The 24183-nt window shown below is 50.1% G+C and overlaps 1 protein-coding gene across 1 annotated transcript in view; it reads left to right on the top strand.

The window, feature by feature from the left end:
* The first annotated feature begins 19709 nt into the window (after positions 1-19709).
* LOC148218278 (olfactory receptor 14I1-like) overlaps positions 19710-24183 on the top strand; it is a 73292-nt gene continuing 68818 nt past the window's right edge. Inside the window, exon 1 of the mRNA XM_088157861.1 lies at positions 19710-20154. Within this exon, the coding sequence (XP_088013987.1) occupies positions 19710-20154 (445 nt within the window). The remainder of the gene's footprint in view (positions 20155-24183) is intronic.

Below are 24183 nucleotides of genomic sequence, written 5' to 3'. Positions count from 1 at the left end.
TCATAATATCAGAACCTGCCTCATTCTTAGTTACAATGTCCTACGTTAGTATTTTATCCAATCATATAATTCTGTGAAGTTTGCCAGCATCCTTTTACACCAATCATTAATTGCTTTCCTTCTCATGGCTTTGCTGCAATGCTTCATTTTTCAACCAATCCGAGAACACTTCACCAACCTACGTTGATATATCTTAAACTTCTAACTAACTTTATAACAAGTTCTATTGCTAATTATTACAATCTTTTACTATCTTACTTAACATACTGCTTTGCTTACATAATACGTATTTCTGTTTGCTTAAAACATATTTCTACTTAAACTAAAACCTTATATTCCTGTTTTATACCTATTTTACTTTTCATGCTCTGATTCCCCAAGCCTTCTCCAAGGTCTTAGGTCAAACCTTGGATCCATCTCAATCTCTGAGCCTGTTTGCACAAGGCCCTGAGAGCTCTCTGTGCCTGCATTTCCCACACCATCTGTCATCTCTGCCTCCAATTTCCTGCTCACACTGGAACCTGGGGACACTTTCTCAGTTGTGTCCCTCAATGAAACCCATCAATGGTATCGGACACTTTGGAGTTCGAATAAGACTGAATTCTTCAGAGGTTTCTTAGAAAACAACAGTTCTGCCTTGATTTCCTTCTGGTCTGGTCCAGTTCATTTGGAAGTTTTTCAACTCCAGTTATGGAGAAATATGACAAAGACCTTCTTAAAAACATCCATTCCAATTTGCAAGGGTGTATTTTATTACTGTTGTCTTTAGAGCAGAGGTGATTGCAGCATTCTGTGATTGATATTTGTGAGAAATGGATTTGTAAAGGATTCTCAAAGCCTGACTGAAAGCTCACACAGTCTTGTACATCTGGATGCAAACTCTGAGATAAGGTGTGCTGACTCAGAAAGGCCCTGGAATAGAGAAGACATTGCTGAGAGAGATATTGAACTAGAAAGAAGTTTCAAACAATGGCCTTGCAAAAAGATCAGATATTTTGGAGAATTAGAACTGTGAAAGATGAATTGTGGCAAGACTACGTGGAGTAAGATACAAGGTAATTGGTGTTAGAATTATTGGCACCATTGTGTGGCAAAAGGTAATAGGCTGAAAAACATTTATAAAATATTGTAACCAGGAAATAACTTGGCTTTGGATAAAATGTCATGGAGTTTTACATCTCTTATGTTTCACTTTTCAATGAGACTGATAATGGATTAAATCTTTTAAAACATGCACCTCTCTGTTGCCCCATTTCTGTAAAGCTGGGATTTTCCAACTGCGCTGAGTCCCTGGACATCAGTCCCTGAGAAGGAGCTGAAGGAAAACTTCTCAAGAACTCAAAATTAAATTGAAACTACAAAGTTTCTTGAAGTTGTAATGGGTCCCACTGAGGGATATGACTCAGAAAGTGTCCCCAAGTTCCAGTTAAAGCAGAACACTGGAGGCACTGATGACAGGGGGGGACAAACAAGGGAAAGGTGTCTCTGATGCTGAGAAAACCTGGATGTGTCTCAGGAATGCAAAGGGCCAAGGGCTGAGCCCCAGCCCCTGGCAAGGCAGATCCTGTCCCTCCCTCATTGCTCAGGGCTCTTCCCGGCCCACTGGGCTCTGGCCATGTGCAATGCCAAGGGCAGCACCATGGGGCGGCCCCTGCCAGGCTGCTGAGCAGGGACAAGGAGGCAATGAGGCCCCAGCATAGCAAGGCTCACTTGTCCCCTGCTGGCCTCAGGCCCAGGGCCAGCCTGCATGGCCCAAGTGCTGCAGGAGTTGGCTGTGTCAGGGCCTTTCAGCTGCTGCCCATCCCTGTGGCCTCTGCAGCCCAGGCTGTCCTACGGTGTCCATGCCCTGCGCCTCTGTCCCTGCAGGCTGTCGTCATCCCCCGGCTGCCCCACCTCGCTGGGCCCTTCCTTTGCTGACAGCTCTGCCTCCTGCCTGCCTCTGCCTGGACACACAAAGCCTTGGGCTCCTCCAGACTCCTTCTGGGGGATGTGTTGCACCACACCCCTGCCCTGGGAGGGAAATTCCTTTCTCCTTGTGTCCAATCTGGGCTCTCCTCTGCTGTACTCAGTCTCCACCCCACTCAGCACAGAGCTCCTTCATGTAGTGGTCATGTTCTTGCAGCCTCCAAACCCCACCTTGGGAGACACCTGGACCCTCTCCCAGGTGTGGGAAAATTAAAAGATTCTTCTCATAATCTAAGAAAATCATCAGAGGACAAGGCAGACAGACTTTTCTGTCCTGGATACTTTTGTCTGGGCGCAATCCTTGGATGGATGGAATTTTAGATGTAGAATCCCTGTTTTGGCCATTGACATTTAGGTGAGAAGGGCAGTTCTTTTCCACTGTAATGCAAGTACAGAGCCCCAGTGTTTGGTGGTAGATGAGAGACAGCCCTCAGGAGGCCAAGGCCAGCCAGTGCTGTCTGTCCTGGCAGTTTTTGTCTGGGAGGACCCTTGTATATAGGAAACTCTTTAGGGGGAGTAGCAATTTCAGCCTTGGGCACCTGGAAAGAGGGATGGATCTTTTCCATGGGAAGGAAAGCACAGAGCCCCAGTTCTCCGGGGGCTGATGAGCAGCAGCCCTCAACATGCCAGGAACAGCCAGACCTGAGAGGTGGCCCCCAGGAGGCCAAGCCAGCCAGATCTGTTCCATGTCCCCTTGGTTCCATGGGACCTTGTAGTCTCACGATGTTCTCCTTGCTTCTGCAGTGTCACAATGAGGCCCTGCAGGGTCACAATGGCCCTTTGGTTCTGAGGGGCCCCACAGTGTCACAACGGTCTCCATAGGAAGAAAACAGCTGAGCCCCAGTGCTGCAGGGGCAGATGTGGGGCAGTCACCAGAGGCCAAGGACAGACAGACTTGATGGTATTTGCAGATTTTTTCTGGGAGTAATCTGCAGATATACAGAATTTTAGAGGTGAAATACCAATTTCAGAAATGGACATCTGGAGGAAAAGGACAGTTCTTTTGCAGGGAAGCACAGAATACCAGTGTTTCAGGGGCAGATGAAAGATGACCATCAGAGGCCAAGGCCAGGCAGACCTTTCTGTTCTGACAGTTTTTGTCTGAAAGCAATCCTTTGATATAGGGAATTTCAGAGATGGAATCCAAATTTCGGCCATATCTGCACTGATAAAAGGGACACTTTTTTCCCCTAGGAAGGAAAGCACAGAGCCCCAGTGATTCAAAGGCAGGTGAGAGGCATCCCCCCAGAGGCCAAGGGCATCCCAACCTGTCTGTCCTGGCACCTTTCACTTTGGAGCAGTCCTTGGATGTATGGAGTTTTTGAGGCAGGATCCCACTTTCAGCCATGGACGCCTGGTCAAGAAGGATGGTTTTTCCTATAGGAAATAAAAATGTGAAGTCCAAATGTTCTGGAAGAAGATGAAAGGTGGCCACCCTTAGGCCAAGCCAGCCTGACCTGTCTCTCCTGAAACCTTTCTTCTGGTGTCCATCTTCAGACATAGGGATTTTTGAAGGTGGACTCTCAGTTTTGGTTGGAGGTGCTTGGAATGGAAGAAGAGTTCTTTTCTTTAGGAAATCACAGAGCCCCAGTGTTTCAAAGGCAGATGAGAGCCAGCCCTCAGGAAACCAAGGCCAGCCAGACTTGTCAGTCATGGCAGCTTTTGCCTGGGAGCTCTCCTTGGATATAGGGAATTCTGGAGGCAGATTCCCAATTTTGGCCACAGGCACCTGGAGAAGGACGGTTCTTTTCCACAGGAAGGAAAGCACAGAGCCCCAGTGTTTCAGGGGCAGATGAGCAGTGGTCCTCGACATGCCGAGGTCAGCCAGACCTGTCAGGTGGTCCCCGAGAGGCCCAGCCAGCCAGACCTGTTCCATGCTCCCTTGGTTCCATGGGGCCTCACAGTGTCACAATATTCTCCTTGTCACAATATTCTCCTTGCTTCTGTAGTGTCACAATCGCCCCTTGATCCATAAGGTCCTGCAGTGTCACCACGGCCCCTGGGCTCCATGCAGCCCCACTGTGTCACAATGGCTCCTTGGTTCTCTGGGCCCCACAGCTTCATCACTGACCCTTGGTTCCACAGGGGTCCTGAGTTTCACAGGGGATTTCACCCCCTGATTCCATGAGGCACTAGAATGTCCCAATGGTCTCTTTGGTTCCATGAGGTTCCATGGTGTCACCATGGTGTCCTTGGACCTGTATTGTCACAACAGCCCCTTGGTTCTGTACTGTCAGCAATGGTTCCTTTGTTCCACTGAGGCCTTGATGCGTCACAATGGCTCCTTGGTTCCATCTCATTCCATAGTATCACATACAGAAAATCACGCTATGAAAAGCCAGTGTCCCTTAAGGAGACAGGGGAGTCTGCAACTTTATTTCAGTCAAGGGAAAGAGTCCACCAGGGCACACGCTCATGCAGTTTTCACTCTTGAGGTTCTGGAGGCGGCAGCCTCCTTTATCCTAAACTCCCAGGTGCACGTTGCCCTCTTCCTTTCCCCATTGGCTGAGGTACTAGGAAGGTACAGCCTTCCCAAATTTCCTACCCCATATCCCCCCTTTAACTTGTCATATTACCCCAAAGTTCATAAACTAAAGCTCATGCAGACCCTTGTCTGTTTCAGGAGCCAAGCTGACTGGGCTCTGTAATAAACCTGCTGCTTGTAGTTAGTAGAGAAATTATGACCCATTTCAAAGATATTAACACCCATACTTTCAGTTCATTTAATTATCTTTAAAGACAACTTACTCATCAGTCACAATGGACTCCTCAGTTCCATGAGGCCCCACAGTGTCACAACTGACCCATGGTTCCATGAGGTTCCACAGTGTCACCATGGTCGCAGGCTGGATGAGATCGATGTCCCAGGCACCTCGGGATGCTTGGAATGCCCGTGTGGGGCCAGGGCTGGGTCAGGCCTTGGTTTGTGGTGGGACAGAGCCCCACCCCCAGCCATGGCCTGGCACAGCTCCCAATCACACAGCACGGGCAATGCTAACCCAGCTCTGATTGGCCGAGCTGTCAATCAATCATACATCAGAGGTGATGTTAAGCCAGCTCTGATTGGCCAATGTGTCAATAACACAGAAGGGGCAGTATTAACCCAGCTCTGATTGGCTGAGCTGTCAATCAGTCACACACTAGCAGCAGGCACAAGCCCTGACTCTGATTGGGCAAACAACTGGAAATCCCACCCAAAGGGCGGGCCCATACAGGCTCAGGGGATTAAAAGCTGGAGCTCGAGGTCAGCTGTGGTTGGAATTCTGCTGTCTGCTGGTGTTTTTCTGTGAGCTATGCTGGAACTTGAGCAGCTGGTACCTGTGTGCATTTCTGTCTATTGGTCTTCTGTGCTTCTTTTGTTCTCTATTTCTTTGTCTAATCCTACTTACCTGGAACGGTTTTGGGTAATTTAACATCTCCAGGGCTAAAGGTTTCTAGGTTAAATGGTCTTGTGTTAATTATGTTAATGCTATGAGAAGAGTTTTATTGTGAGTTGGAGCTTGTATAAATCCTTCTGCCCAAGTTCTTTGATTGTCTATATGTTGCCTGTAAAATTTTGTGTCATTTGGACCTCTTAGCTCAGTTGGTTGGAGCATGGTGCTGGTATCACTGAGGTTGTGGGTTCAATCCCTGTGTGGGCCATTCACTCAAGAGCTGGACTTGATGATCCTTGTGGGTCCATTCCTTCCAAGAATCTTCTTTGCACCTGGCCATGTTGAGAGTATGTGGGGTTTCTCTTGTGCATGAAACTCAAGTGAAGGAACCATTGGTCACCCCCAGCATTTCAGTGTTCTGGGGTGTTCCAGCCCTGCAGGCTCACCATGGCCTCTTGTTTCCATCAGGCCCTGCTGTGTCACACTGGCCCTTGGTTCCATGAGCATCTGGAGTGTCACACAGCTTGATGACATTTGTCCTTGCTGCCCCTGCCATCCCACTGCCCCAGCAACAGCCCTGAGCCACCCGTGAGGGACAGGCCCTGCTGGGCCAGGCCTGGGCTCAGGCCTTGGCCTTTCTGCTTCCTCCAGCCAGCCCAGGCCTTGCTCAGCATTGCAGTTCCCTGCTCACAGCCTCGGGCTCCTGCAATCCTGCCCTCAAGGATCTGCTCTCACCAGTCCCTGGGGAGCCTTTGGCACTCCCTGCCCTCAGTGGGGCCAGTGATGCTCCAAGGGACTTGGAGTTTTGCTTCTGACTCCTTGAGCAGCTTCTTCAACCTTCTCTCAGTGCCTGAGGGTCCTGGACACAGCCCCAAATCCACTGTGAGGCTGATTAAAATACAGAAAGCCTTTAGGAGCTATTTGTCTTACTTCAGGGCTTGTGCAGCTGATTGGGATCAGTTTAGAATTCTTTTAAGGAGGAATATTTCTAAGTACGCCTCATCACTTTTTTTCTTTAATCAAGTGAGTATTTTGTTTTAAATTACAGTTCAGAGAAGAGATGACTAAAGCATTTCCCAAGTGATCTTGATGCTGAATGTCTCCTTAGGAGGTCTGGGCATGCAGAAGAATGAGCCCCTTGCAGGCTGACCCTGTTTGGACAACCTGCTCCTCACCCCCAGCCTCACCATGTCTGACATCACCCACCTGGGACTGACATCCCTGTGCCCTGCAGCAGAACCTTGTCCCCTGAGCTCTGCAGCTGGCTGTCCCAGCCCATTGCACCATGTCTCACCTTCTCTCCTCAGGGCTCTGCCTGCACACAGGCCCAGGAGAAATTTTCCTGTTTGTGAGGAAAGAATGGAAAAGCCTGAGCAGGTTTCCTGAACAACAAATCCCACTGAGGAGCCACATGCTCAGTCCAGGCTGTTTGGAATGATGTCACCTTCCTCCGAGGGACAGTGTGACCAGCAATGATCTCTGTAAGCAGAATTCTGAGTCTTTTAGCTGAATTCTCTGTCCCTGTCCTTTCCCTGGGTCTTTGTTGTAGATGGAAGCTTCTGGTGCCACCTTCACCTTTAATCTCATTTTTGAATGCAGACAGATGTTCCCAGGTGTGTTAAGCAGGATTTGCTCAATATTTATGCACAACTTTTGTGTTCTGTTGGAGCGAAGGGGCCATTTTGACACTGAGGAGGTGACATGGAAGCAAGGAGTCAGTTGTGACATTGGGGTCCCATGGAACCAGGGGCCATTTTTGCTCTGCAGAACCAACACAGCTGCTGGACCTTTCCTGATTTCAGGAGTCAGGACTTGACATCGAAATTGTAGACAGTGTTTCATTGGCAGCTGGGACACCTGGGGGGATAATTCTTCCAAACCACGTGTACCTGGTCAAGACAGGTTCCAGGTATAAATACATTGATCCCACAAGCCCACACCTCCCTGCCCGCCCATCTCCATCTTCCCTCCCTTTGTATTATAATTAACTGCCAACCCTCCTATTGGTTGTGTTTGGTGGTCTTTGGGATGAGGGCTGTATGTCTTCCTCAGCAATCGCTGTTTGACCTGTGCTTTTGGGCAGCCACAGTGGAGGTTTGGCTCTCCCCCAGGTCAGCTTGTCCTACTCAAAACCACCCGTCTGGTCCTGGCTGGTTTCTGGAGCCACAGGTTTCTGTTTTGTTGGGTTTGTACAATAGCCAGGTCTTGCTTTGCTGAGTTTTTGCAATATATGTTATCTTAAAGCTTTTTCCTGGCAAATAAGTTCCTATATGGTTTGTTACACACCGTTTCTGCCATGTGTTCAATTTCCCCTCTACCTGCTTAAGCACATCATAGACTTCTAAAGTTCTGAATTTTCAAAACCATTTATGTTCCCCATATCACTAGATCACACTGGGAGCCTCTAGACCACACTGGGAGCAGGTTTGGGTGCATCAGCCCTTACTGGTTTATACTGGGAGCTGCTGCCACAGGTCTCAGGGGCTCAGGAGTGGCTCCCAGTGCTTACTGGCTTATACTGGTGCCCTCCCAGTATAAACCTGGGAGCCCTTAGACTACACTGAGGATGAGTTTGGGTGCATGAGTCCTTACTGGTTTATACTGGGAGCTGCTGTCATGGGCCTCAGAAGCTCGGGAGTGGCTCCCAGTGCTTACTGGTTTATACTGGTGCCCTCTCAGTCTATGCCTAGGAACACCAGTGGGTGCTGGCGGGCAGGCAGGACCCTGAGGCCAAGCTATCCTTTGCTGGGGCACTGCTGAGCCACGACTTCTCCAACTTCTCAGCCTGGCACCACTGCCTGCACCTGCCAGGGACTCCAGAAAGGGTGAGGCTGGGGCACTGTCCCACAAAAGGCTGAAGAAATGGGAGCAATTCCCCAGTAAAATTCCCAAAATTTCACAGGATCCCCAAAACTTTCCAGCCCCTTCCCTCACCTAAAGTGGGAGGTGATGCATCCTGCTGGGTTGAATGAGTAGAACTGGTGTCTCTAAATCCCCTTTGACTTTAATGGGTACACCTGAACTCTAGTACACTTGAGTATTCAAATATGTCCCCTAGAGATTTTGGGGTGCCCCCTTTGCCCCCCCTCTCCCCCACAGAGCCAGAGCTGGTGCAGAACACTGTCTTCAGCAACCCCATGGACCAAAGCACCTGGCTGTACCTGCTCTGCATCCTCTCCTGAGGTAACTCAGGGCTCCCTCCCACCCTTGAGGCCCTCACCTGGAGTTCTGGGGTACCCCCTGAATGTTGAGGTGCCCCTCTACAGCCCCTCGGCTGCCAAGGGTCTTCTGTGTCCATGTTGACTGGGAGGACAGTGGCCATCCTCTTCTCCTGACCCATCAACTTGAGTCAGGGTACTTGGGTGCCCCAAAATAATCTGGAGATCCCCCAAAATTATCTGGGTACACCTGTGTACTCCCCTAAATCACCTGGATCTCCCCAAAAATCACCTGGGGACACCTGAGTATCCCCAAAAATCCCCTCAGTGCACATCAGTACGTCTGAAAATCACCTGGATTACCCCAAAAATCACCTGGATACTCCTGGGTACCCCTGGAATACCTAAATCACCCAAAACCCCAGCGGGTTCCCAAAACTGGTGTCCCAAAAATCTTCATTGCTTTGATTGTGTGGACCTGGTGTCCTTGAATCCCCATTGACTTTAAAGAGTACATGCAAGCCCATTTGACTTCAATGGGTAAACCCAATGTCTGAAAATTTTTGGTGCTAAAAATCCCAACTTTGGGCTGGGAAATAAAGATTTTGGGCTAAAGTGGAGGCACAGCTCCAGAACAGGCTGAAGGTGTGGAATCAAGAATTTGTGATTAGCTCCCAGGAATTATGCCAGGACTTCCAGAGTGTCAGCACCATGACCTTGAAATGGAAATATGCTGAATTCAGCCCAGTATTTCCCCCAGATTTACCCAATTTTCCCTATTTTAGCACCAAATTTCTGCAAAATCCCCATTGACTTTAATGCCTAAACCTGGTTTCCCTAAATCCCTATTGATTTCAAAAGGTAGACCTGATGTTCCTAAATCCCCTTTGATTTTTTAAAATAGGTCGACCTGCTAGTGCTACATTGCCATTGATTTCAAAAGGTAGACCTGATGTCCATAAGATCTCTATTGGGAGATTACTATTACAAGAGATGGAACAACTGAGAGACATTGTCAAAGATGGTTTATTGCTTTATTTCATCAGTCTCATAGAAGGGTGAGACATTAAAGGTGTTACATCCAGTGCCATAATATCAGAAGCTTCCTCATTCTTAGTTACAAATGCCTTATGTTAGTTTTTAGGCAATCAAAAACTTCTATGAACTTTGCTAATGTCTTTTTACACCAATCATTAATTGCTTTGCTTCCCATGGCTTTGGTGCAATGCATCATTTTCCAGTATATCATATAACACTGCACAAACCTACATTGATACATCTTAAACATCGAATAAACTTTATAACGAGTTATTTTTGCTGAAATTCAAAATCTTTTACTATCTTACTTATGATACTGCTTTGCTTACATAATCCATATTTCTGTTTTCTTGAAACATATTTCTACTTAAACTACAAATTTATATTCTTGTTTTATGTCTGTTTCACTTCAATGCTCTGATTCTCTAAGCCTTCTCCAAGGTCTCAGGTCAAACCTTGTACCCATCTCTATCTCTGAGCCTGTATGCCCAAGGCCCTGAGAGCTCTCCGTGCCTGCATTTCCCACACTGCAGTATCCCAATGGACCCTTGGTTCCCTGGGGACTCACAATGGCAGAAGGGTCTCCTTGGTTCCACAAGGTCCTGCAGAGCCCCTTGATTCAACGAGGCCTCAAAGTGTCATCATGGCCTCACAGTGTCACAATGGCCCTTGGGTTTCCATGGGGTCCAGCACTGTTCCATGAATCCTCAGTTCCATGGGGCCCTGTAGTGTCACAATGGACTCCTTGGTTCAATGGTGCCACACATTGTGACAATTGCCCCTTGGCCTGCCAGGACTCCATAGTGTCACAATGGTTCTTGCTTCCATGAGGTCTTGTAGTGTCACAATGGACTCCATGACTCCATGAGGCCCCACAGTGTCACAATGGCCCTTTGATTTCATAAGGCCCTGAAATGCCACAATGGCCCTTTTGTTTCACAAAACCTCAAATTGCAAAAATGGCCTCCATGGTTTCATGACGCCCTGCTGTGTCACAAAGGACTCTCGGCTCCACGATGCCCCATAGTGTCACAATGGTCTCCTTGGTTCTGCAGTGTCAGAATGCCCCCTCGGTCCCTTGGAGCTCACAGGGTCACTCTTGTGCCCTTGTTTCCATGAGGCCCTGCAGTGCCACAATGGTCCTTTGGTTCCATGTGACCTCAAAGTGTCCTCATGGCCTCCTTGGTTCCATGATGCCATGTAATGTAACAATGATCTCCTTGGTTCCACAGTGTCAGAATGGCCCGTTTGTCCCATGGAGCCCCGCTCTGTCACTGTGGTCCCCTTGATTCCATGAGGCCCTGCCGTGCTGCAATGGCCCCAATGGCTACAATGGTCTCCAGTGAGACTCTCTACAACCACCTGAACACAGGCTGTAGTCAGGTGGGGGTCGGTCTCTTCTCCCAGGCAGCACCTGCCAGAATGAGAGAGCACAGTCTGAAGATAAGCCAGGGGTAGGATATGTTTGACATCAGGAAAAAATTCTTCACTGAAAGAGTGACTGGGCACTGGAATCTTCTGCCCAGGGAGGTGGTGGAGTCACCACCCCTGGTGGCATTTAAAAAAAGACTGGACGTGGCACTCAGAGCCATGGTTTAGTTGATGAGGTGATGTTAGGTGATAGGTTCGACTTCATGCTCTCAAAGGTCTTTTCCAACCTCATTACCTCTGTGATTCTTTTTCATAATAGTCTCCATTGTTCCATGAGGCCCTGCAATGTCACAATTTGGTTTCATGAGTCCCCACACTGTAACACTGGACCCTTGGTTCCATGAGGTTCTTCAGTGTCACAATGGTCTCCTTGGATCTGCAGTGTCCCAATGGCCCCTTGGTCACAATGGACTTCAGGTTCCATGAGCTTTCATACTCTCAGCAACAGTTGTGCAGTGTCACCATGGACCCTTTGTTCCACGAGGTTCTGTGCTATAACATGGTCACCTTGGTTCTGTGAGGTCCTGCAGTGTCACAATGCACCCATGGTTGCAGGAGGTTCCACAGTGCACCTTCAGGTTCCACAGTGTCACAGCTGACTCCTTGGTTCTGTGAGGCCCTGCTGTCACCAAATCTCCAAAATATCAGAATAAGACTCCTTAACATTAATTCTGTGTTAAAGAGGACATCCTTTATTTCAGGCTTCAGGTCCAATGTGGGATAACTCCTAAACTTATGTGGACACGTGATTCTACAAGTGTGTTGCTTGTATTTAGTCACTACATGTGTATTCCAATTTACCATTTCTATAAAACCCACCACAAGTTACCAGGTTGTGTCCTTGTTTTTTCTGTCACTGCACCCTTGAGCCAAATGTGTTTCTCTTCTCTTCTGACAGTCTCTGCTGGGAGAGCAGCTCCTGCATGCCATGTTTCTCTGCTAAAAGTTCACAGGCACAGTAAAAATTGAATTAACTATTTTGGTGTCAAGGCCAGGGCTCTGTGTGTGCAGGCAGAGGCAGGCAGGAGGAAGAGCTGTCAGCAAAGGAAGGGGCCAGCGAGGTGGGGCAGCCGGAGGATGACGACAGCCTGCAGGGACAGAGGCGCAGGGCATGGACACCGTAGGACAGCCTGGGCTGCAGAGGCCACAGGGATGGGCAGCAGCTGAAAGGCCCTGACAGAGCCAACTCCTGCAGCACTTGGGCCATGCAGGCTGGCCCTGAGCCTGAGGCCAGCAGGGGACAAGTGAGCCTTGCTGTGCTGGGGCCTCATTGCCTCCTTGTCCCTGCTCAGCAGCCTGGCAGGGGCCGCCCCATGGTGCTGCCCTTGGCATTGCACATGGCCAGAGCCCAGTGGCCCGGGAAGAGCCCTGAGCAATGAGGGAGGGACAGGATCTGCCTTGCCAGGGGCTGGGGCTCAGCCCTTGGCCCTTTGCATTCCTGAAACACATCCAGGTATGCTCAGCATCAGAGACACCTTTCCCTTGTTTGTCCCCACCTGTCATCAGTGCCTCCAGTGTTCTACTCTAACTGGAACCTGGGGACACTTTTTCAGTCATATCCCTCAGTGGAACCCATTAAAGTTAAATAAATTTTAGAGCTTGAACATGACTTTGAGCTCTTGAGAAGTTTTCCTTCAGCTTTCTGTCAGGGACTGAGGTCCAGGGACTCAGAACTCTTGGAAAATCCCAGCTCTACAGAGACAGGGTAACAGAGAAGGGTTTTAAAAAGATTTTATTCCATTATTAGACTCCTTGAAGGGTGAAAAATGAGAGATATAAAACTCCATGCCATTCTATCCAAAGCCAACTTATTTCCTGCTTACAATATTTTATAAATGGTTTTCAGCCTATTAGCTTTTGCCACACAATGGTGCCAATAATTCTAACACCAATCACCTAGTATTTTACTCCATGTAGTCTTGCCACAATGCATCTTTCGCAGTTCTAATTCTCAAAAATATCGGATCTTTTTGCAAGACCATTGTTTGAAACTTCTTTCTAGTTCAATCTCTCTCTCAGCAATGTCTTCTCTATTCCAGGGCCATTCTGAGTCAGCACACCTTATCTCAGAGTTTGCATCCAGATGTACAAGACTGTGTGAGCTTTCAGTCAGGCTTTGAGAATCCTTTACAAATCCATTTCTCACAAATATCAATCACAGAATGCTGCAATCACCTCTGCTCTAAAGACAACAGTAATAAAATACAGCCTTGAAAATTGGAATGGATATTTCTAAGAAGGTCTTTGTCCTATTTCTCCATAACTGGAGTTGAAAAACTTCCAAATGAATGGCACCAGACCAGAGGGAAATCAAGGCAGAACCGTTGTTTTCTAGGAAACTGCTGAAGAATTTGGACAGAATCAAACTCCAAAGTGTCTGATGCCATTCATGGGTCTCACTGAGGGACACGACTGACAAAGTGTCCCCAGGTTCCAGTGTGAGCAGGAAATTGGAGGCAGAGATGACAGGTGGTGTGGGAAATGCAGGCACAGAGAGCTCTTAGGGCCTTGTGCAAACAGGCTCAGAGATAGAGATGGATACAAGGTTTGACCTAAGACCTTGGAGAAGGCTTGGGGAATCAGAGCATTAAAAGGAAAAGTGATATAAAACAAGAATAGAAGTTTTTAGTTTAAGTAGAAATACATTTTAAGTAAATAGAAATATGTATTCTGTAAGCAAAGCAGTATGTTAAGTAAGATAGTAAAAGATTGTAAAGCTTAGCAATAGAACCTGTTATAAAGGTAATTAGAAGTTTATGGTTTATCAGTGTGGGTTTGTGAAATGTTTTAGGATTGGTTGAAAAATGATGCATTGTGGCAAAGTCATGAGAAGGAAAGCAATTAATGATTGGTGTAAAAGGATGCTGGCAAACTTCACAGAAGTATTTGATTGGCTAAAAAACGAACATAAAGCATTGTAACTAAGAATGAGGCAGGTTCTGATATTATGGCATTGGATGTAACACCTTTAATGTCTCACCCTTCTATGAGACTGACACCATGAGGCCATAAACCATCTTTTACAACGTCTCTCAGTTGCCCCATCTCTTGTAATATCAATCTCCCAATGCACATTTTTTTTTATATCAGACATGACTAATGGGATAGACCTGGTGTCCATAAGTCCCTATTGATTTCATTAAAGTCAATAGGGATTTAGGCACACCTGGTTTATCCATTGAAGTCAATGGGGATTTTAGTGAAATTTGGTCCTAAAATGGGGAAATTGGAGTAAATTTGGAGGAAATCTTGGGCTGAATTCTGGAAATTTACACTCCAGGATCGCAGTGCTGATGCTCTGAAGTCCTGGATGAATTCCTGGAGGCCAATCCCGTATCCCTGATCTCTCTCCTGTGGTCCATGCTGGAGCTGTGCCTCCAGGTAAGCTGAAAAATTTCCATTTTCAGCTGAAATCTGGGAATTTTGAGCCCACAATTGGTGTTTTTAGCACCAAAAATATTGGGACATCAACTCTGCCCACTGAAGTCAAAGGGGATTGAAGGAAACCAGGTCTACCCCTGTGAAGTCAATAGGGATTTAGGGACACCCTGTCTACCCATTGATAGGGCTTGATTGGGAAGAGTTACTCTTTAAACTGGGAGCACTGGGAAGGGCTAAGGGGGGACACTGGGGTGACTGGGAGCACTGAAGCAAAAGTGGGACCACTGGGAGGGATTTGTAGAGATAAATGGAGATAAAGAGGACTCCAGGTCTAACCCACTGAAATCAATAGGAATTTGGGGACAGCAGATTTATCCTTTAAAAGCAATGGAGCTTAGGGGCACCAGGTCTACACTGTCAAAGCAATGAGGATGTTTGGGACACTAGTTTTGGGGGCCCCAGGGGTTTTTGGTGATCCAGGTGTCCAAGGGGTACCCAGGTGTATCCAGGTGATTGTTGAGGGGGATCCAGGTGATTTTGGGCAGTATCCAGGTGTACCCAGATAATTTTCAGGGATATCCAGGTTAATTTTGGGGCACCCAAGTGCCCTGACTCACCCTGACAGGCCAGCAGAAAATGATGGCCACCATCCTCCCAGTCGATGTGGACACAGGTGACCCTTGGCAGCTGTGGGGCTGTCCGGGGGCACCCCAACATTCAGGGGGTGCCCCAAAACTCCAGGTGAGGACATCAGGGGTGGGAGGGAGCCCTGAGTTACGTCAGGAGAGGATGCAGTGCAGGTACAGCCAGGTGCTTTGGTGCATGGGGTTGGTGAAGATGGTATTCTGCAGCAGCTCCAGCTCTGTGTGGGCAATGGAGGCACCCCAAAATCTCAGGGGGGCAGTGGGGAAAACCCCAATATCTCAGTGGGGACACCCAGGTATACAGGAATTCAGGTGTACGCATTAAAGTCAAAGGGGATTTAGGAACACCAGGTCTACCCATTCAACCCAATAGAACCCACCAGCTCACATTTTAGGTGAGGGAGGAGCTGGAAAATTTTGGGGATCTCGCAAAATTGGGGGGAGATTTTTTTTTGGGAATCCCTCACCTTCCTTCAGCCTTCCAGGGGACAGTGCCCTTGCCGTAGTTCCTGGTGGGCATCAGCAGCCACAGGCAGTGTTGCCAGGCTGAGAAGCTGGAGAAGTTGTGGCTCAGCAAGGCCCTGGTGAAGGCCAGCTCGGCCCTGAGGTTCTGCCTGACTGCAAGTGCCTACCAGTGTTCCCAGGTGTGGACTGGGAAGGCACCAGTATAAACCAGTAAGCACTGTGAGCTACTCCCGAGCTCCTGAGACCTGTGGCAGCAGCTCCCAGTATAAACCAGTAAGGCCTCATGTACCCAAACCCATTCCCATTGTAGTCTAGGGGCTCCTAGTGTGGTCCTGGGGCTCCCAGGTTTATACTGGGATGGTACCAGTACAAACCAGTAAGCACTGGGAGTCACCCCTGAGGCCCTGAGCCTGTGGTGACAGCTCCCAGTAGAAACCAGTAAGGCCAGCACAACCTGAAGTCACTCCCAGTAGGTCCCAAGCCCCATCCCAGTATAAATCAGCAAGACCAGCATCCCCAGAATTTGCTCCCAGTGGAGTGCCAAGCATCCCCAGGCTCCCTCCCAGTATAACCCAGGACACCCCAGTTTAACCCAGTAAAATCCAGAACATCCCAGTATAACCCAAGATAAACCACTACAACCCAGTCACCCCCAGAACCATATTCCAGTATAAACCAGTATAACCCATTGACCCCCAGCACCCCATCTCAATATAAACCAGTATAACCCAGTATAATTCACAGTTGCCACCAGGTCCTCCCAGTCAGAAGGGAGCACTCAGACACCCCTGCTCTCTTTCCCAGTAGAGCCCAGTACAAATCAGCAACACCCCAGCACCCCATCCCAGTACAAACCAGTATAACCCAGTACAACCAGCACACATAGTGTTAGGTCCTCCTGGACACTCACACACCCTCTCTCAGTATAACCCAGTACTACCCAGTGACCCCAGCCTCGTCCCAGCACAAACCAGTACAAACCAGTACAAACCAGTATAAACCAGTACAAGCCACTCACAGTTGCAGGGGTCGGCCACCAGGAGGTGCTCGCACAGTGCCAGGTCCTCCCGGCCAGCAGGGGGCGCTGCAGTGTCCATTGTGACCCTACAGAACCAAGGAAACCCCCGTGACACTGCAGGGCCCCACGGAACCAAGAGTCCATTGTGAGACACCTGGGCCACGTGGAGCCAAGGAACCATTGTGACACTGGGGAAACTCATGGGACCAAGGGTCCACTGTGACATTGTGGGGCCTCATGGGACCTGTGAGCCATTGTGACACTGCACGGCCTTGTGGAACCAAGGAGACCACGGTGACACTGTGGGGCCACCTGGAACCAAGAGTCCATTGTGACACTCTGGAACTACAGAGACCATTGTTGAGAGTATGGAACCTCGAGGACCTAAAAGTCCCCTGTGACAGAGCAAGACCTCATGGAACCAAAAAGAGCATTGTGACACCGTGGGGCCCCATGGACCCAAATCTCCATTGTGACAGAACAGAACTTCATGGAACCAAGGGGCCTTTGTGACACTGCAGGGCCTCAGGGAACCAAAGAGTCCAGAGGTCTGAAACATTCATTGCAGATTTCTGAGTTTGGAAAGGGGAATCTGATGGTGGTACCTTGGGCTGGCACACACTAATCTAAAGTGTCTGTTTTCAATGAGGAAATTAAGGAGTTTTAGATTAAAAAAAAAAACCAACCATCTCTTTTCCTGAATGTTGCCAATTCTCCAAGCTAAGCAGGTCCCAGGGGAGTAAGGACAAATAGGATGGGGCTGGGGAATGTGGAGCAAGGTTGTCCACAGTGGCTCAGACCTCATGGCACAGCTTCTCTGAGCAGGCCAGACCTCCTGAGGGGAGACCCTGGATGAATATCAATCACAGCATGCTGCAATCACCCCTGCTCTAAAAAGAATAGTAATGAAATACACCCTTTAAAATAAGAATGTGTATTTCTCAGAATCTCTTGGAAATATGTCTCCATAACTGGATTTGAAAATCTTCCTAATGAATGGCACCAGACGAGAGGGAAATAAAGGCAGAGCCATGGTTTGTCAGGACTTGCTTGATCCCAATCAGCCCCGTGGTGCATTTGGTGCTGAGCCCTTGAACCTCAGGGCCTGAGAGGAGATTGCACAAACCTTTCCAGGAGTCCAAGGCAGAAGAAAAACCCAAAGTGTCTCAAAGCATTGATGGGTCCCACTGAAGTCCATCCCCAACACAGGCTCCTTATGGACTGCTTGGGGGAGAGAATTGGACACCAAGATTGCCCAAAAACCACTCAGAGAGTCAGAGAGGAAAGGAAAATCAAAAGTACCTTTAAAACCTTGGGTATCACAAAGTATTAATGAGACCCACTGAGTGTCAATATAAAGCTCTCAAGGGACTAATTAAAGTAGATAATAGAGGCCATGATTGCATAAACTACTAGAAGAGTTGATGTCAAAATGAAACTCCAAGTATTTAAAAAAACTGAGTACCTTGAAGCATTAATGAGCCCCACTGAGTGTTTTTAGACACAAAGGCCCTCAAGAGACTAATTACAGCAAATAGTTGGAGACTATGATTGCACAAAGCTCTCAGAGATTCCAAGGCAAAAGCAAAACCCAAAGTGCTCTGAAAAACCTGCAGTCCCTGGGAGCATGAAGGAGCCCCCCAGGGCCATTCCTGACCAAGGCTCCCCAGGGACTCGTCCCAGCACATCCCTGAGGCCACTGGGATGTGGGGGGATGCTGAGGGCAGGACAAGGGGTGACAGTGGCCAGCCTTGCTGGGGCTGTGCCAGGAGGCCCCAGTGGCTCAGGACAAGGTGTCTCCTCCCAGCCCTTGGTGGCACAGACCCTGCTGTGCCCCAGGGCACCGAGACTTGGCTTCTCTTTGTGCCCACCTGTCATCACTGCCTCCAATTTCCTGCTCTGACTGGAACCTGGGGACACTTTCTCAGTTGTGTCCCTCAGAGGGAACCATTAAAACTTTAGGAAACTTTGGAGTTTGATTGTGACTTGGAGTTCTTGAGAGGTTTCTTCAGCTCCCTCTCAGGGACTGATGCTCAGAGACTCAGCCCCAATCCCCAAGAGGGTCATTAAAGTCCTTGTGCTGTGTCTGTGCTGATGAGCCGGGCTGGGCTCTTGGCTCAGAATGTGATCCTGGCAACCAAGAAGAGCTTCAAAAACACATTTCTCTTGATGAGCAGCTCCTGTGCACAGCTCAGCAGGGCTGGGGCACTGCCTGCAGCCACCCCGGGCACAGCACAGAGGCACAGAGAGCTTCAATCAGTCAGGGCTGGGAAGATGCTCAGAAGTGACTGGGGCAGAATCACTCCCAGCCCTTGGCACAGGAAGCCTCTGGCTGCAGGACAATGCAGCTGCAGCTCCTGCAGTGATCTCCTAAAGCTGGAACATCCCAATGCCTGCAGACTGTGTGAGTACATTCTCTGATGATCTCTTGTGCAGAGCAGCCAGGGGTGCCCAGGGCTGTGGTGCAGAGCAGGGTCCTGCAGCCCAGGGCGCTGTGCTGGGGCAGGGACTCTGCTGCCTGCCAGGGACAGCTCTCAGCCAGCCCTGGGAGCTGCTCCCAGCACTGGGGACAAGGTCTGGGTGGAAGGAGACAGCTGGTGAGGCTTGGAAGTGTTCTCCTTGTGTGGTGAGGATGCTGCATTGTTCAGGACTGCTGCTCCCAGCATGACATTTAACTCTCGAACATTTCCAAGCAGATTGTACAGGGATCACAGCAACTCAGGGACTACAGAAAAGTGAAAAGTCTGCTTTATTAACGTGCTGCTCCGGGTTGCCTTGATGGGAAATTGCATATAGATATTTATCTCTCTCTTCAAGTCGGGAGAAATATGGAATTTATTTCTCAGACCTTAATAAAGTGGTCAGTGACAGAAATCAGCACAGGGTCCCTCACAGGCAGCATCAGTGTCACTTTTTCAGCCTCCTCAGGGTTACTGTGATGTTGCCATCAGAGCCTGCAGAGGCAGAGTTGACCCTGGGCAGTGCCCTGTGCTGGGAGGGGTCTGCAGGGCAGAGCTGAGCCCCCAGGGCTGGGCTGGGCTCTGGCAGCACTGGCAGAGCCCAGCCCTGGGCACAGGGAAGCAGCTGCTGGCAGGGACAGCTCCAGGCAGCAGAGCCCTGGGCAGGCAGTGGGGGGAAAGTGCCACCAAGCTGGGCTGGGATATTTAAAATCCTCTCCAAACTGAAATATTCCATGATTACCTTTCTTACAGATCCCCACACCGAGACACAGGAAATGTCCAACAGCAGCTCCATCAGCCACTTCCTCCTGCTGCCATTGGCAGACACGCGGCAGCTGCAGCTCCTGCACTTCTGCCTCTTCCTGGCCATCTCCCTGGCTGCCCTCCTGGCCAACGGCCTCATCATCAGCACCGTAGCCTGCGGCCACCACCTGCACACCCCCATGTTCTTCTTCCTGCTCAACCTGGCCCTCACGGACCTGGGCTGCATCTGCACCACTGTCCCCAAAGCCATGCACAATTCCCTCTGGGACACCAACAACATCTCCTATGAAGGATGTGCTGCTCAGCTCTTTTTCTTTATGTTCTTCATCTCAGCAGAATTTTCCCTGCTGACCATCATGTGCTACGACCGCTACGTGTCCATCTGCAAACCCCTGCACTACGGGACCCTCCTGGGCAGCAGAGCTTGTGCCCACATGGCAGCAGCTGCCTGGGCCAGTGCCTTTCTCTATTCACTGGTGCACACAGCCAATACATTTTCCCTGCCCCTGTGTCATGGCATTGCCCTGGGCCAGTTCTTCTGTGAAATCCCACACATCCTCAAGCTCTCCTGCTCCAAATCTTATCTCAGGGAAATTGGGCTCATTACTGTTAGTGTCTGTTTGGTATTTGGCTGTTTTATGTTCATGATTTTCTCCTATGTGCAGATCTTCAGGGCTGTGCTGAGGATCCCCTCAGAGCAGGGACGGCACAAAGCCTTTTCCACCTGCCTCCCTCACCTGGCTGTGGTCTCCCTGTTCCTAAGCACTGCAGTGTTTGCCAACCTAAAGCCCCCCTCCATCTCATCCCCATCTCTGGATCTGGCCCTGTCTGTTCTGTACTCAGTGGTGCCTCCAACCCTGAACCCTCTCATTTACAGCCTGAGGAATCAGGAGCTCAAGGCTGCAGTGTGGAGACTGAATACTAGATGGTTTCAGAAACAGTAAACTGCTGGCCAATTTCTGAAAATCACTTGTAATAAAAGTCTCCTTTGATTCTTCTTGTTGGTTTGCTTGTTGGTTTGTTCTTTACTTTCCTTTGTTTTATCTTTTCAATATTGTACACAAAGAAATGTCATTATTTGTGCTGTATTTCCTTTTGATTTTCTCCATGTTTTCTGTTACCCAGAGACTGTGTCAATGTGGGGCTGCGCTCTTGGTAACTTTACATAAAATAAAATAAAGATTCTCCCAGCAAAGATTTCTCCAGAGATGCCCCTTTTGTTCCCTTCTCTGGAGCTGCAGCAGCAATGTCTGTGTGCAGAGATGGGGCAGATCAGTGCTGGCACAGCAGCTGTGCCCAGCAGCAGCAGCAGCACTTGGTGTTGCCAGTGCTGCTCCCGTGCCACTGCCCCGCTGCCCTCCTGGCCCTCGTGTTGCTGCAGGGCCTGAGTGCTCTCGGGGCTGGGCACAGCCCTGGGGGTGGCAGTGCCGGGGCTGCAGCAGGGACAGGCCATGGGCACGGCTGGGGCAGCGCTGATGCCTCAGGCCAGGGCCTGGGGGCTCCAGGCTCCTTGGCCAGGCTCTCTCCACAACACTTGGCCAGCCCAATGCTGAGCACAGAAAAGCACCGGGAGCAGCCCTAGGCTGGCCGTGGGCAGGCTGGGGGCAAACAGCATGGCTGGTGCTCTGCAAGGTCCCTGCAAGGGGGACACCCTGGCAAGGAGCAGCAGAGCAGGGGCTGATCCATCCCCACTGTGCTGGACGCCCCAGGGCAGCGTCCCAGAGCGTCCTCATGCACCTGCCAACAACATCCCCCCTCTGCAGCCCTGGCCTCTCCCCCAGCTCACACAGGAGCCGCATCCTTGCAGGCACACACACGGCAGCACTGGCTCAGGAGCCCCTGTTTGCATTGCACACAGCAGGGTCAGCACCCCCATGGTGCTGCTGTGGGGACATGGAGCTGAGTGAGCACAAATGCCATCAGCCCCTGGGGCCAGCAAGGGCTGGGGGACGGCAGGGAAACCACTCAGCTTTGTTTTGGCCTCTGAAGTCAGCCAGAAAATTTGTTCCCATGAGCTGTGAGTTTCCTGTCCCACTGCAGACGTTGCTGGCCAGAGCCAGGGCTGCCTGGCAGCCACCCCTAAACTGCCCTGAGCATTTCCTTCGTTTCACCTTTCTTTACTCTTTCCTGATCCAGATATCTTCCTCTTGCCCATTTCTCTCCCCTCTCCTGCAAACAGCCCATCCCTGTTTGCCACTTCCTCTCTGGCCCCACTTCCCATTTCTGTTCCCAAATTGCAACCAATGGAACATCCCTTGGGGAGCAGGATCATCTTCCAAGTGCTTCAGGAATTGTCTGCAGGGTCCTGCAGTGCCTCGTGCAGCTCCCTTGCCAGGGGCACCACAGGCCAGGGGGGCACATCTGGGCTGCTGTGTCTGGGTGTGGGGCTCCCTGTTGTGGGCAATGAGGAGGGGCTGGAGAGGCTCTGCAGGACTGACAGGATGGGCTTTGGGGCTGTGTGGAGAAGCTGAGGGACCTGGGCTGCTGGACCTTGTGAAGAGGAGGCCCAGGGCTCATCCTGGAACTGCTCCAGAGGCAGTTTCAGAGAATCACAGGATCAGCAAGGTTGGAAAAGACGCTGGAGATCATAAAGTCCAACCTGTGCCCTGACACCACCTTGGCTCCCTGAGCCTCCTCCAGGATAAACAACCCCAGCTCCCTCAGCCATTCCTCACAGGACTTGTGTTCCAGACCCCTCACCAACCTGCCCTTCTCTGGACATGCTCTTGACCCTCCATGTCCTTCTTAAACTGGGGACCCAGAACTGGACACAGCACTCGAGGTGCTGCCCAACCAGTGCTGAGCACAGGGGAAGAATCACTGCCCTGCTCCTGCTGGCCACACCATTCCTGATCCAGGCCAGGGGCCATTGGCCTTCTTGGCCACCTGGGCACATTGCTGGCTCATTGTTGGAGGTTGAACTATTCCCTTTTCTTTCAGTGGAATTTTCTCCCATTCTTATGCTAAGTAATTGTGGCTACACCTTGAAACGACAGATAATGTTCTCTCGTAGGGGGGTGGCTGGAGGGGGGGAACCGGAAAAGGAAAGGTGGGACGGGGGGGTCTGGAGGGGGGGTCTCTCTCTCGCTTGGCTCGTGGAGTGGGAAGACAACCTGGGCTCTGATCTGGCATCTTCCCCTGTCATCCCAGCGCTGAGATCCACGCTCCCTGCCTTTGGACATCGCTCTGCTGCTCTCCTAGCTCACCCTACTTCCTCTGGACACTCTGCTGAGCACCACGTCCGACACCGTGAGGGGGGAGTCACTTTCCCCATCCCTCTCACCCCTGGGCCGCGGCCGCCATCACCCAGCCCTCTTCAACTGCGCGGGACCTGCCCTGCCCCCACAGCACCGGTAACAGCACAGGGAGACGGCCTGCGGCCAGAAGGGACTGGAGCAGAGCTAGACTGTTTCTGTTGCCAATTTTTATAGCTGTTGTTGTTCTCTGCCTTGTTAGATACCAGTAAAGAACTGTTATTCTTATCCCCATATCTCCTGCCTGAAGGTGTCTGAATTGGACCTAAAATAATTAAAAGGGAGGGGGGTTGCACTCTGCATCGCAGAAAAGGGGCTCTTGCCTTTCCTTAGACCATACCTGTCTTTCAAACCGAGACAAATCCTAAAATCCATCCCCCTGACCCTGAAAACCCAGCCTAGGACCCCAAAAATCCATCCTAGGACCCTAAAAACCTACTCTGGAACCCCAAAACCCAACCTGAGATGCCCAAATCCATCCTAGGGAGGGTGAAACTCACTGTGAAACTCCAAAATCCACCCTGGGAATCCTCAAACCCCAATGGCCTTCCACTAAGGGGTCAGTGAAATCTAGTGCTCGGACCCACAAAATCTATCTTGCACCTAATCTATGCACAAAATCTATCTTGGAACTGCCTAAATCAAGCCTGGGACACCCAAAATTCCACCCTGAGGCCCTCCAGAACCCACCCTGGGACCCCAAATCCCCCCTGAGACTCCACAAAGCCCACCCTGAGGATCCCAAATCACCATCCTGGGCTACTCCCACTCACCTCCCCCCTCTAAGGTAGACCCAAAATTCCACCCTGAGGTCTCCCCATCCCCCTTTAATCTTTGTACCCCCAAATAAAGCCCTACCTCACCTCCCCCACTTGTCCCCCCCCAGTTTTTTCAGGGGTCCAATCTCCAGGCGGGGGAAGGTTCCAGACCCAGTTTGAGGATTCCAGACCCCAGTTTGAGAGGCCCAGGTGCCAGGGTGGAGAGCTGAGACCTCAGTGTGAGGATCCCAGATCACGCTGGAGGGCTGCAGATTCCAGTTTGGGGGTACCAGATCTCAGTTTAAGAATCCCAGACGCAGTTTAAAGAACCCAGATTACAGTTTGAGGATCCCTGACCCCAGTTTAGGAGTCCAGGACCTGAACCCCCCATCTGAGGGACCAAACCCCAGTTTAGGTGTATCAGATCTCAGTGTGAGAGTCCCAGACCCACCAGCAGCACACCTGGCAGCACC

This window comes from Sturnus vulgaris, unplaced genomic scaffold (genome assembly GCF_052056855.1).
Source record: "Sturnus vulgaris isolate bStuVul1 unplaced genomic scaffold, bStuVul1.hap1 Scaffold_192, whole genome shotgun sequence".
NCBI lineage: Eukaryota > Metazoa > Chordata > Aves > Passeriformes > Sturnidae > Sturnus > Sturnus vulgaris.
The sequence above is the reverse complement of the archived record's forward strand: the minus strand, read 5'-3'. Positions and strand labels throughout refer to the sequence as shown.